The 14505-nt window shown below is 32.1% G+C and overlaps 1 protein-coding gene across 1 annotated transcript; it reads left to right on the top strand.

Annotated features, from left to right (window-relative positions):
• Positions 1 to 5724: 5724 nt before the first annotated feature.
• On the top strand, positions 5725 to 9450 carry LOC111209520. The gene is made up of 9 exons (XM_022709465.1): positions 5725 to 6415; positions 6500 to 6630; positions 6838 to 7239; positions 7320 to 7691; positions 7776 to 7823; positions 7910 to 7996; positions 8078 to 8161; positions 8738 to 9175; positions 9301 to 9450. The coding sequence occupies exons 1-9, from the start codon at positions 5725 to 5727 to the stop codon at positions 9448 to 9450; spliced, it is 2403 nt and encodes an 800-aa protein (XP_022565186.1).
• The last annotated feature ends 5055 nt before the right edge of the window (positions 9451 to 14505 follow it).

The raw sequence follows: 14505 nt of genomic DNA, 5'->3' as shown, positions 1-14505 counted from the left end.
CCGAAGAAAAATGCGACCAAACTCCACAGCAGAAGGAAAAAGGCAGATATGAATTATTCCACAGAGGCAAAAGCGAAGGTAAAGGAGGCAGGGCCTCTGGAGAAGCTTTACCGCCGGGAAAACTCCGAGGGGATCCAGATCCGCCGTCCTCAAGCAGATCCAAAACCAAAAGGCGACATCCGGCGAGCTCCACCCACGAGACCACTCATCTCCGCCCCACAACCGCGACTTCAAGGCACCGCCACAACTCCACGCCACGCTTTGTTCACCACAACCCCCAGCCTCGGCAACGATCAAGAAGACGATGGAAAAGAAAGGATGACACCATCGCCGGTCCTCGCAGCGGCAAGAAGAACACCAAAACCCACCACCGGCGACCCACCGCCACGCACATAAACCTTAGATCTGGGAGTAAGGCCAATAGCTGATTTGAGAACCGTCCCGCAGATGAAACACCAATGGGAACAATAGAGGTAGAGGCGAGGCCTCTCGCACCGCCAAACGGAAGAGGAAAAGCGACGGTTGAGAAAACCTAGTCTGATGCGATTTTTGTATAGAGAAATGATAATTTTTTCTCTCACTTCCCCTCCGTCGGTAGAAACCTAACATTACCTAAACACTAATTTGTGTATATGTAATACTCATATACTATTAAGTTTATGTAACTGTTTCCAAGGGGCATTACAAATTTCATGTGAAACTGCAAAAAAAAACATTGTTTTACTTTGTTCAAAAAACATTATATATCTTACCAGAAATTAATGTTTAATTTTGTATAATAAATATTACCAATTTCAATGCATTATAAATTCATACAAATGCTGTCAAAAAAAAAAAAAAAAAAAAAAAAAAATTCATACAAACTTCACTATGGTAAAATATAACTAAATAGATCAAGTAAAGATAAATTTAATACTCTAGATTCCTTATATTATCATCTCACTAAATAAAATATTACTTAACATTAGTAAAAACTATTATATTTATTTACATTTTTATTTTATCTAAAAGATGTTCAGAATTTAAATTTAAAAATTAATTGTGATTAAATCTAAATACTGTAATATCACATATATTTAAAATTATTTAAATAAAGTCTTTTAAGTTCAATTGTGCACACAATTAATATATTATTATCACATATTTATTGTAAAACTTTATTGAGTGCAAAGCAAAGTTAAATATTAAATATATATATTAGTCGTTTTTCATTTAGTTAATAGACATATAAAAAAAATTAAACTACAAAGCAAGTAATATTTAATATAACTTTCAGAAAGTAAAACAATATCTACTTCAGTGCATTATATATTCATACAAACTTCACTACTTTAAACTATAGTTAATTGGATAAAAGTTAAATGCATTATAAAGTCATACAAACTTCACTATGGTAAAATATAACTAACTAGATCAAGTAAATATAAATTTAATACTCTAGATTCCTTATATTATCATCTCACTAAATAAAATATTACTTAACATTAGTAAAAACTATTATATTTATTTACATTTTTATTTTATCTAAAAGATGTTCAGAATTTAAATTTAAAAATTAATTGTGATTAAATCTAAATACTATAATATCACATATATTTAAAATTATTTAAATAAAGTCTTTTAAGTTCAATTGTGCACACAATTAATATATTATTATCACATATTTATTGTAAAACTTTATTGAGTGCAAAGCAAAGTTAAATATTAAATATATATATTAGTCGTTTTTCATTTAGTTAATAGACATATAAAAAAATTTAAACTACAAAGCAAGTAATATTTAATATAACTTTCAGAAAGTAAAACAATATCTACTTCAGTGCATTATATATTCATACAAACATCACTACTATAAACTATAGTTAATTGGATAAAAGAAAGCCGTATAAAAATTGGATAAAATTAAAGATAAATTTAATACTTTACAACTATATATATTATTATCTCAATATATAAAGTATTACTTAATATTATTTAAAATTAATTGTATTTCTTTTAATTTTCCTATAAAACATATTTAATTTTGGTTAAGTTTATCAGCATAATTTTCAAAAAAAAAGTTTATCAACATATTTATTGTGAGTAAATTTTCTACTGAAATAGTACTATATATATTTGCATTTAAATTAATTAAATAAAATTATTTAAAATACATATGTGCATTTAATAAATATATAACCATCAAAAATTCATTGTAAAACTTTTTAAGCTAAAAACAATGTTGAATACTACGCATAATTGAAACAATATATATAATAATTTAAAAGTAAAACTTAATATTTTAAATATTATAAACAATATTTATCAATGTATACATATAAGAAAATATATACTAAGTAATAATAAAATTAAAGAGTACAATTTTATAAACAAACATATGTAGGAAAAACAAAAAAAAAATATCATAAGAGATGCATTTTCAGAAAAACCCAATTTTTTTATATCTAGTCATAAAATAAATACTCAGCCCAATACTCCACTGGGCCACGCCGCTGATATCCAAACATAGATTCTTGCCGAGTATTGAAGTGTACGTCACTGGTTGTTTACCATGAATACCTGTTATTTTAGAGAAAATTACTGGAATGTTATAGAAAAATTGATTTATTACTAGAGTGTTATACATCTTTTAAAAATTATTAGAATGTTTGGATACCTCTAATAAATGACAATAAGAATATTTGGTTAGTTCATTTTTAATTAAACTTATTTTTAAATATTAACTTCACATCACTAATTAAATATCCACATCAACAATATAAAACAATCAACCATCTTTAATTAAGTAACATTGAAAAAAACACAACTGATCCGAACGATAGCTATATCCTCTGTTGGCTCGTCGGGAGTACGGCTGTGGTCTCTGTTAGAGGACGGCGGAGACGGTGCTGGAAACCATTAGTTAGCTATCGGGGGTTTGGGCTTGGGCTCCGAGTGGTGAGTTTGTTGTCGGTGTTGGCGGTTCGAGTCTCTAGGATGGCGGTTCCCGGTTCTCTGTTTCTCGCCGGCACGACCTCACTTCACCACTGCTGTTGAGGAGTGGAGGAGCATGCACGGTCTCGGACCTTCAAGACGGCGAATCTACTACAGGCGACGGCGCTAGGGTTCGGAGTCGGTTCATCTTGAAACTAACGTTTTATGGCCGCGGGACACTCTGTCGGTGGCTTCTCCGAGGGTCTAGAAGGCGGATCTGGTGCTGGTCTTGAACACCCAGCCCGCGAAGCTTCTTTGGTACCCAGATTTGAAGCCACAGTGTTCATCGACGGAGGAGGAAGCTCGCTACCTCATGTCTTCTTCCCATAACCTTATCTCCTTTCGGTTTGTTGTTCTTTGTGGTTATTAGGCTAGTCGCTCTTTGTCTGTAACCTAGCCGTGACTTTTCCAAGTTCACCGGAAAAGTGTACTATTCTGATTCCCCATTTTGGGGCTGATTTAAATTAATATAGAATATTAAAAAAAAACACACAACAACGCAACACAACTTCGTCGAAGAACTAAAGGAACCCTAACCGCCTCTTCCCTGAAATCGTCATCGACGTTGTGTTTACTCACTCTTCCTCGAATTAACTCTCTGTCTTATCTTCTCCAATATCGTTTTTCCCGAAATCGTCGTCTCCAATCGTTTCTACGAAATATTTTTCGCTGCAATCGCCCGAAATCATCTTCTCTGCTGCGTTTTTCGAGTTTATGGCTGAGTTTTAATTTATGTTGTGGCTGAGTTACTTCCCGCCAATCTCCGAAAACCTAGCTATAAGAAGTGTGCATTCCGAGGAGAAAAGACAAATACATTCCAAAAAACACTCAAATCGGTAATTGTGGGATGTATTTAATTAAGTTTGTTTGTGATTTGATACCCATATTTGGATAATCTAATTTTTTTTTTCAGATCTGAGAGAAAGAGAAAATTGAACAAAAAGAGAATGAAGGAGACAAATAGAAGTGACGGATTTAGCAGAGACGATACAGAGGAGTTCTTTGGACCTTGGATACATGGACGAGTTATCACCAGAATGCTGCAGAAAACTTGTATTTTTGGTTTTTTATGTAAAAAACATAACTCACTCATGTATTTTGTGTTTGATTTATGCTATGTTGTTGCTAAAAAAAGAAAGATTTATGCTACGTTTACACTACTCAGCCGTGTCATTTATATATCTCAGCCGTGTCGTTTACATAACTCAGCCATACCTCAAACATACCCTAAAATCCGAAAATATTTAGATAACTCAGCCGTATCGTTTATATAAATCAGTCACACCTCAAACATACCCTAAAATCGGAAAACTAAATTCAAGTACTTTAAAAAGTTATATTGAATATCATCTTATCAATATCAAGTAAATATAAATCAACTGAATGTGTATAGTTTCTTGAAGTTGATACTTTAACTTGATCTTGAGATATATGTTCTCTTACAATCACTTATACAATTCTTACTTACAAGACTCTAACTTTAGTATTTTCTTAAATCTAAACCTCAAATCCTAAATTATAGAATTATAAAGTTTATCTTTAAACATTAAATCCGATATATTTTTATTATTTAAAGTTTAAGGTTTAGGTTTATAGTTTAGAGCTAAACTCAAATTTTAATCATTTAAAAAAAAATCTTTAATTTTAAATTTCATTTTAAATTTTGATTTAAACCCGTAACTATATTCTTTAAATTTAAGAAATTTTTAAAACAAATTGAAAAGAACTAAAATTGAAATTTATATTATTTTTTTATGACCATTGATTGATTTTAGTCTAAGAGTTCAATATTTTCAATATAAAATTATAATATTTTATAATATTTTAAAATTTAAACTACAAATATTAAATATAAATTATAATGTTAAATATTTTCAAAACATTATCTCAAACCATATCTATTTCGAACCTTAACCCTAAACCCTAAACCACATACTTTGACCAATACCATAAAACATTAATCTTCAAACTTTAAACAAAATTTATTTAATCATATACCATAAATTCTAACTACAAATGTTAAAACTCTAGTATTTTTGTTATTTAAAAATATAATCTTAAATGTTAAATCGAAACCCAAAACACTATATACCAAACCCTAAACTCACTCAATTATATACCTAAACTTTAAACTTCATATTTAAAGGGAGAATTTTACTTTTGCACTTTCTTTGGTACCATTATTCAATTTTACCACCAATGGCATTTTCAAAAATAGCATATTCATTAATGAGTAAATGACCTAGGTACCCCTGAGTAAACCAGATCTAACAGAAAAAAAAGAAAGAGATAAGGTTTGGGGTTCTCACGACAAATCATTTTACTTTCTCGGCGAAGATTTTGAACCTAACTCTCACGACGGCGATTCTAACGACGGCGACACTCACGGCGGCCACTCTCACGACGACGATGAGAAAAGGTCTTCTCTCTCACGAGTCACGACGTCTCTCTGGAAAGAGCATCCGGTGACGACGAATAACAATCACACTACACGATTCAAAATCTCATCTCAAAAATGTCATCTTCTCTTCACGATTCTCTACAAGTAAATTCCTAAATTTGGGTATCTTTTTGTTTGTTTCAAGTCATTTTTTGAATTTTTTATTTCTGTTATAAGAAAATAGAAGAAGATTGGTTGAGGATTGTCATGTTCCTAGTTAGATCTAAGAGAAAGAGTATCGATAGTGAACATTGAGTTTTTTTTTGAAAAATTATAAGCCTTTATAAATGTGGGTTTCAAGTAATTATAAGATGCGTGAACTCAAGAAGTATTGTCTTGTATTGCAGTTGGATAGCAACGAGTTTTGCACAACCTTGAGATTGCCTGGGAGGGTTTATGAAGCTGGAGAACCACCAGATAATCCCAAAGCGATAATCCATCACTCAAAGATTGATTATTTCGAGAAGGTAGAAGATATATTAGGAAAAGAAGAGTTCTCTTTGATAGAGAACTCTCACATTGGGAGCATTTTGAAGGTGGTTAAAAGGAGTAGGGTTCAATTTTCAGAAGAGTTGTTCCATTTTGTAATGCAGCGAAGAGTATTGACGCAAGGAGAGGATCTCTGGTTTACTTTCTCGGACCACCCTATGAGGTTTTCACTAAGAGAATTTCATCTGACAACAGGCTTACGTTGTGAGGAAGATCAAACAATAACAGAGCCGCAGTTCAAAATAATGAAGAAGCCATACCTTTGGATGCTGGGAAAGGATGATAAGTTTACGGTGAGAACATTGTATGAAATGTTTAAAGAGAAAGCACGAAGCATGCCAACACTAGAAAGAGTATCCCTTGGAACATCAATAATCACAGAAGCGATAATTATGGCAGAAAATCCGAGTTCTAAAATCCCGAGAGACAGGTTGCAGCGTTATATGAACTATCGCTTACCCAAGGTGGCTTGGGGTAAAACTGCTTATAGCATCTTGATGAGAAGTGTAAAAAGTTTGAGTGCAAGTTCCTAGACAGGAGATAGTTATGAAGTGAGTGGTTTTGCGCTAGCCATAAATTTGTGGGTAATGTCATCAGTGCATGTGCTTGGTAAATCTTTGGGAAAACCATGCGAGACATCCTCTTCTTCAGATCCGTTGTGTCTACATTGGGACTCAACAAGAAATCCGACAATAACTGAAGTGTTAGAGCTGGAGAAGATAAACAATGTGAGTTTTTATAAACGTCTATAAATATATTCGTATATTGTTTGAAAAGTGGATTTCTAGGGACTCCTTGAAAAGGTCCACAAATCGGTGTCTTGTAGGGATTGTAAATGTGACGTGTGTTTATAAAAGATTGTAAATGTAGTTTTATAGGGACTTATAAATTAATATATATGAAGTTTACAGAGATTTGTTTTATTTATTCTACAGGTTGAGGTTAGCACAGTGATTGGATTGGCTGAGGAATACAAACATTTGGTGGGGGCAACACATAGTAACGATGCTGACTTTCACAGTGTTGTGAAACTAGTTCAACAAGGATACAAAATGAAGAGAAGCGATTGGGAGCAAGGTTTTGTGGATATGTTTGTTGCAACAGAAGATGTAGGTCAACAACGCAAGACAAAAGACGAAGATGCAGAGCATGGTGAAGATCTGAACCATAGTGAAGATGAAGAGGAAAAGAAAGATGAAGAGTATCAAAAGGATAAAGATCAAAGAAAAGATAAAGATCATTCCATGTCTAACAGCGAGAAACTTGATAAGCTAATCCAAATGGTTCGTGATTTGGATAAGCGAGTAGTAGTGATCCAGAATGTTTTAGGAGTTAAGGTAACCACTTGAATTTTACCAAGTACTTATCAAATTTCACGTGTTATTTCTCTCTAACGATTTCACTTGTTTTTTTGAAGTTTAATGACGGTTCACCAAACAAAGAAGATTGTGAGAATGGAGCTAGTTCTAGTGATAGAAGAAGTGCACAAGATTATGAAAATGAAGATGATACAATTGATGAAGAAGCAAACTCTGGTGATAAAAAAAGTGCACCAGATGATGGCAATGAAGAAGATACAATTGCTGAAGAAGCAAACTCTGGGGATGGAAGAAGTGCACTAGATGATGAAAATGAAGAAGAGATATGTGATGAAGAAGCGAAATCTGGTACAGAGCATCTAAGGGAAGAAGAGAATATTCTTGGGGAAAATGAGACTACACAAAAAATCACTCAAGACGAAGACACAGAAAAATTTGAAACAGAAAGTTGCTTGAAACAAACGTCACATGTATGAATCTAAAAATAGGATATAAAGGTTTATAAATTTTTTGATTTAGTGCTTGGCAAATTGAATTTCTTATTTCTTTTGTAGGTTACGTCGCCTACTCCAACATTCAATACTCCAAACTTTGATACAAGAGTACAAAATTAATATATTTTATAAGGCCTTGTAAAGTTTAATGTATATATCATAAACATCTAATTTTCAAATATTTTGTTTTACAGGTTACATCGCCTACTCCAACATTTACGTCTCCTAAGTTTGATCTTCTTTCCCAAGAAAGTCGTCATAGTGGAAAGGGTACAAATGAGGTATTTTATAAAGCTTTATAAACTATTTCATGATCGATAAGGCCTCTTAAACAATTATATAAAACGATTTGCATGAATCAGGTTCTTATGAGAGATATTTGTGAGATTCTTGTTTTCCAACCTCTAATGAAAATTAAAAAGAGATTGGTACAACAAGACAGCCAGGTTTGTTTTCCAAACTTTATGAGTATTGATTTATTTTATAGACGTAATAACCCTTTGTAAAAACTATTTTTTTTTGGTATGTAAGTAAACGAAGATGTTGAGCCTTCACTTCAAAAGAAGATTAAAGCTGATACATATAATGTTCTACTAAGAAGAAGTGGAAGAGGTCAAATACCATCCATTCATATACAACCCTCATTTACAGGGGCAAGGAAGAAACATCTGATTTTTCATCCCTTTGAGCCAGTTGATAAAACAAGAAAGGAAAAGATGAGAGAATGGAAAATGTCAAACAAAAGAAAGTAAGTTTTATTTTATAAGAAACTATATATTCCATGAGGTGAAACTAGATACCTTCATAATAAGTACGAGTGTACAATGTAGGAAACTGAGAATCAATCAAGGGATAGTAACCTCAAAGTGGTTTTCAGATATTGAAACTCCCGGAAAAAAGCTTTCAAAAACGGTTAGACTATATGTGAACAAAAAGTCTTTATAGTCCCTTATAAATTTATATTAATCTTCTTTATAAAACTATATGATCGCTTTTCTGATTATTTGTTATTTCTGTCTCAGCATATTGAAGCAGGTTTGCAGTTGCTGAAACTGAGAAAGATAAACAATCCAGATTTGTTTCTGAACAAAACTAACTTAGTTGTTGGAGTGAAGTTTCTTGAAGAAATAGATGAGCTTTATGATGAGTTTTTAGGTGACAAGGAAGGTTTCCAATTTGGAACAGGCTTTGACAAGTACAACACAGAGAAGAATATCAACTTCCTCTATTCGGCTATTGCAGCAGAAGAAAAGTATTGGGTTGGAGTTGTAGTCAACTTGGAGAAGAGAAGTATCACAACATTAAATTGTGCAGCAATGAAGTTCACATATGCGAGTTTGGTCCCTTATATAAATGCATATGCGATGGCTCTCCCATTCATGATTCGCAACTTCTTCAAAGATGTCAGCATGGATACAAGCATGTTCTCGATTAAAATTGTATTTGAAGGTTTCCCACAAGTAACATCTTTATAACTATTTATAAATCTTCATGTTATATTTGTATCATAGATTAAATAACTTATATTATAATTTATCTGCTATGTTCTTAAGACTAATATATTACTAACACATTTTTGTATCAGGTTCCTAAAATAGAAGACAATGGAGTTTATGCATTGAAGCTGATAAAGTGTCATGCAATGCGTATAGTGGACTTGACAAAGCTGAGTGAAGAAAAAATTGCAATCATCCGAGAAAAGTTAGCGGTTGATATCTTCTCGGAATTACAATGAGTACGAATGTGAGAATGAACAAAAACTTTATCACTTGCTTATAGTTATGTGTGAACAACTATTTGTTTTATGCATGTTTGGTAAACTTTGTTTGTAGAATTCTGAGTATTATGAGTTTATGACTTGGATTTATGGCTTTGCTTTAATTTAGAAAGTTAAATGGTAAATTTGTATTTCAATAGCTTTATAACACATTATTAAAAATAGTTTATAACCTCTTATAAAATCAAAACAAAATGGTTTATTACAAAATTTATATCTTAGTAGCTTTATAACACCTTATTAAAACTGGTTTTTACCTCTTGTAAAATCAATTGAGTTTAGGATATATAAAAGGGTATTTAAAAGTTATAAAGATTTATAAATCAATGAAAATTAATTTATAAAGGTCTATAACTATTATAGAAAGGCTTATAAATCGGTTTTAACTATTAATAATTATTTTCAAGAGCTCATCAGTTCATAAACAAAAAGAATTAAGGTTTATAAAGTCGTATAAATAACCAAAATGATTTATAGATCTGTATAAACTAATTTATAAGGGCATATAAATTTATATAAGATAAAAAATAAATGTTTAAAGTGAAAGACTATGTGTCATATACGTTTAAGTTTCCAAATTTGTATTTCCGTATCTTTATAACACCTTATTAAAAATGGTTTATAGACTCTTATAAAATCAAGGGAAACAAAATGGTTTATTTCAAAATTTGTATTTCAGTAGATTTATAACACCTTATTAAAACTGGTTTTTTACCTCTTGTAAAATCAATCGAGTTTAGGATATATAAATGCGTATTTAAAAGTTAGAAAGATTTATAAATCTATGAAAATAAATTTATAAAGGTCTATAACTAATAAAGAAAGGCTTATAAATCAATTTACAATATTTATATACTAAAATAATGATATATAAACACCAATATTAGAAACCGTGTTAAGCGTAACGAGTATGTGATATGGTCTAGTGGTAAGTTGAGGTTCCCTTAAACGTCAGTTTAATCGGAATCCCGGGTTCGAACTAGGACCTCAACAATTTATCTGTTTTTTATCATTTAACAAAGCAATGGCAAAACAATAAATTTAACTCTTCCCACGTCATGTCTTCATCCTCTTCCTTCCGACACGTTTGTTTTGCTTTCTTGTTTTCTATCATTTCTTCATCCTTTTCTATGTCTGTAAATTCCAAGAAGAAGAATCAACACAACGATCTTCCCCATTTTGAATCATTATCGTGGCAAAGGTAATTGAGTTTCATCTTCAATTTTGAATCAACAATCTAAATCGAATTGAATTTTTGTTTGGAACCTAATTGATTGACTTAAAATCTCAATCTGTTTCAGTTTCATTTCCAATTCAAGTTGAATCGATTTTGGCAAAAGTTAATTCAATTACATTCTCTGTATTCTCTTTTGACTTTTTATATTCAATTTAGATCAAATTGAATTTTCTCTTTGCTTTTGTATATACACTCCAAAATCGAATTGAATTTTTGTATGGAACCTAATTGATTTATCTAAAATCTCAATTTTGTTCAGTTTGTTGGATGAATGTCGTTCATTTGATCTTTATTCACCTTCTTTCTTTCTTTTCTTGATTTTTTTTTGGGGGCTCTGCATTTCCGATTCCTTTTCAGGAGTAACCAAAGATGAAAAATTTGAAGAAAAAAGGAAAAATTTTGTCTATTGCCAAAGGTTGTGAAGTAGAAGTATCTCTTCAAGAAGATGGGTTCAAAGGTTCTTGGTTTAGAGCTATCCTCGAGAAAAATCCGACGAGAGTGAAAGGAGAAAAGCTTCGGGTTTGTTATAAAACTTTGCTCCACGAAGACGGTGTAAATCCTTGCAAGGAAACTATTGAAAGATGTTTTATTCGGCCGGTCCCGCCAGAGTGTCTGAATGAGGGTGTCGTATTCAAGGAAGGGTCGGTGGTGGATGCTTATTTTAATAATGGTTTGTGGACTGGTGTTATCGTAGTGTAAAGGCCAGATGGTAGTTTTTTTGTTTACTTTGATGATCCACCAGACACAATGATATTCATCAGAAGCCAACTGAGACCTCATGCTGATTGGATCGGCTTTAAATGGGTCAAAAGCAAAAACAAGGTATTGTTTTCTTTGTATGTTTTAAGTTCTAAAATTTTGAATTGTTGAGGGCTTTAGCTTATATATATATGATTGTTTTGGAATTGAAGGTATTGAGTCAACACATGTTTAGAACAGGGAAGTTGGTGGAAATGACCCGTGAAATTAGTGAAAGTGAAAAAGAAAAAATTTGGGTCCGGGCATTAGTAATTACAGAGATTCAAGGGGGTGACAGAAGAAATTTTTTGATCAAAAGATGTACAAGCTCACAAAATTTGAGTGATGAAGCGGAGGGAAAACATTCAATAGTTGATATTTGCAAAATCAGTCCATCTCCTCCTCGAGATCTTTGTGTAGAGTACAGTCTGAACGACTTTGTTGAAGTGGTTGTTGCACATGGGTGGCGCAAAGGTCGAGTGACGGAAATTCTCATTGAAAACAATTACAAAGTGTATTTCGATGCCACAAAAGAGGATGCGGTTTTTAATTACACTGAGATTAGGCTGTCAATGGAGTGGCTAGGTGGTGGTAGCTGGATTCGCGCACGTAAGGTATTTTCTCACACATAAGTTGTACTCAATTTTGGTGTAATTAAAAACCTTCCTACACCATTTTTTCAGAGAGAATTTGGAAATATGCTGTCACACCAATCAGATCCTCTCAAGAGAGCCCTAGTAACACACTTGTTTTAGAATCCAATGAAGATGATTCGGTGAATGATGATGCCACCGAAATCACATCCTCAAGAGAGAGCCACAATAACATTTCTGTTTTAGAAGCCACTGAGACTGAAACACAAAACCATGAAACCGTAGATGTAAGTTTTAAACTATCACCCCCATGTGTGTTGTCATAGGCTTCTTTTTCTTATCGTTAAACTATATGTTTTTACTAATGATGTGTAGGGAGTGGAGTTACCATTATCTCATGAATCAGATGATATGATGGATGATGTAGCCACTCCAATCATAGTCCTTCAAGAGATACCACGAGGTAAAATGTACATTAGGATTTATAAAAGCCTATAAATATTTTATGAAGACTTACGAATCTATATATTAAAATTTATAAAGTCCAATAAATAATTTATAAGAGCATATAAATAGTTTACAAGGGCTTCTAAATCTATATAAAAAAATTTGACAATTATTTTGAAGGCTTATAAGGATTTATGAAGATTCATGAAATAAGTTATAAGGTAATATATAAAAGCCTATAAATAATTTAAAAATATTTATAAATCTGTATAAAATGATTTACAAATTTTGCCAATAATTAATTTATAAAGGCTTATGAATCTATATATAATAATTTATAAAAGCCAATAAATAATTTATAAGAGCATATAAATAGTTTACAAGGGCTTCTAAATCTATATAAAAAAATTTGACAATTATTTTGAAGGCTTATAAGGATTTATGAAGATTCATGAAATAAGTTATAAGGTAATATATAAAAGCCTATAAATAATTTAAAAATATTTATAAATCTGTATAAAATGATTTACAAATTTTGCCAATAATTAATTTATAAAGGCTTATGAATCTATATATAATAATTTATAAAAGCCAATAAATAATTTATAAGAGCATATAAATAGTTTACAAGAGCTTGTAAATCTATAATAGTTTATAAAACCATAGTATTGTTTTCTAAGCATTAAACCATATATATACCTGAGCCTTAAACATTGATAATTGAAATTGGTCCTTAGAGATAAAACCGTCACAATTAAGGGTAAAAAGACGGGACCTTTCATCGTCTTCCTCCGTTCGCGTCTCTTCCTATACAAATCCACAACCGCATCTTTTGATCTGTTTTTATATTCCGCCGTTCTCCATTTCTTTGATTACAAAAACCTACTTTTCACTGGTGGTTTACAATTACCATCGATTTCTCTTAACGCCGGTAATGTTATTGGTTCTTCTTGGCGATTCTTCTTCTCGCTCTGCCTATAATACATGTGTAATTGATATTAGTGTAATATTTGACTAATTTTGTTTGAGGTTGTGGCCTTTAGGTTTAGTATGTCGTAACTTGGAATAGAGTAGATTAGGGTTTTTTTTTGTCATTTGCGATATATTTCATTGCTAGTTCTTTCGTTATTGATGTGGTTCATCAATTTTAGATTGATCTATTATGATTTACAAGTGTTGATAAACAAAACTTTTATAAGTCATTATAAAACATATCTTTGACATTACCATTTTGAATTGTTTCAGGTGAAACGATGAGTAAATCTGATGATAAGTTTGCTTTGCCAAAAAGAATCTCCGAACCTGGTACAAATGGAGGCGTATTGGATAGAATTAACAAGCGCTCCAACCTGAAGTTGGTTGGTTCAGTTGAAAACGTTTTGGGCAGAGAATTCAAGAAGCTTGAAGATTCATTTTTGGCTCCGGTAATTAAGATGGGAAGGAGGCAGAAGCATATGGTGTTTTCAAGGCATTTGATTCATCACTTACTCTTTAAGGAGAATTGATATAGGCAAGAAGGGTTTGTGGTTTTCTTTTGGAGAACAACTAATGAGATTTTCTCTAAGAGAATTCCACTTGGAAACGGGTCTGCCTTGTGTTGTTGACAAAGATGAAGAGGAAGTGGAGACTTCAGCAAGAAAAAACAAGAAGAAAGACCCATGGATGAAGAAGAATCAAACTTTAAACACCTTGCTTAATCTACTTGTGAAAAAGAGTACAGAGCTTACTGCTGATCATATATTAAGGTTGGGAGCTACAATCCTTGTGGAAGGGATATTAATGGCAAGCAATCCAGTGACAAGTATACCAGAAGAGCGTCTGCTTAGAGCTAGAAATTTCAAAGAGTTTTGCAAGTATCCCTGAGGGAATTTGGCCTTTGATTATTTACGAAAAGAAGTGGAGAGCTTTACCTATACAAAGTTGACGAATAAAGATCAATATGCGATTTGTGGCTTTATATATCCACTTCAGTTATGGGCGTTATCTTCTGTGAATCAA

The sequence above is a fragment of the Brassica napus genome, chromosome C9 (genome assembly GCF_020379485.1).
Source record: "Brassica napus cultivar Da-Ae chromosome C9, Da-Ae, whole genome shotgun sequence".
Lineage (NCBI taxonomy): Eukaryota > Viridiplantae > Streptophyta > Magnoliopsida > Brassicales > Brassicaceae > Brassica > Brassica napus.
This window is presented reverse-complemented; position numbering and strand designations above follow the sequence as displayed.

Excerpts from the sequence above, each read along its gene's own strand:
- LOC111209520 (XM_022709465.1), top strand. The coding sequence starts at position 5,725 with ATGCGTGAACTCAAGAAGTATTGTCTTGTATTGCAGTTGGATAGCAAC. Across the intron at positions 6,631-6,837 it reads AGCTGGAGAAGATAAACAAT|GTTGAGGTTAGCACAGTGAT; the intron begins GTGAGTTTTTAT and ends TTTATTCTACAG. Across the intron at positions 8,162-8,737 it reads TGGTACAACAAGACAGCCAG|CATATTGAAGCAGGTTTGCA; the intron begins GTTTGTTTTCCA and ends TTTCTGTCTCAG.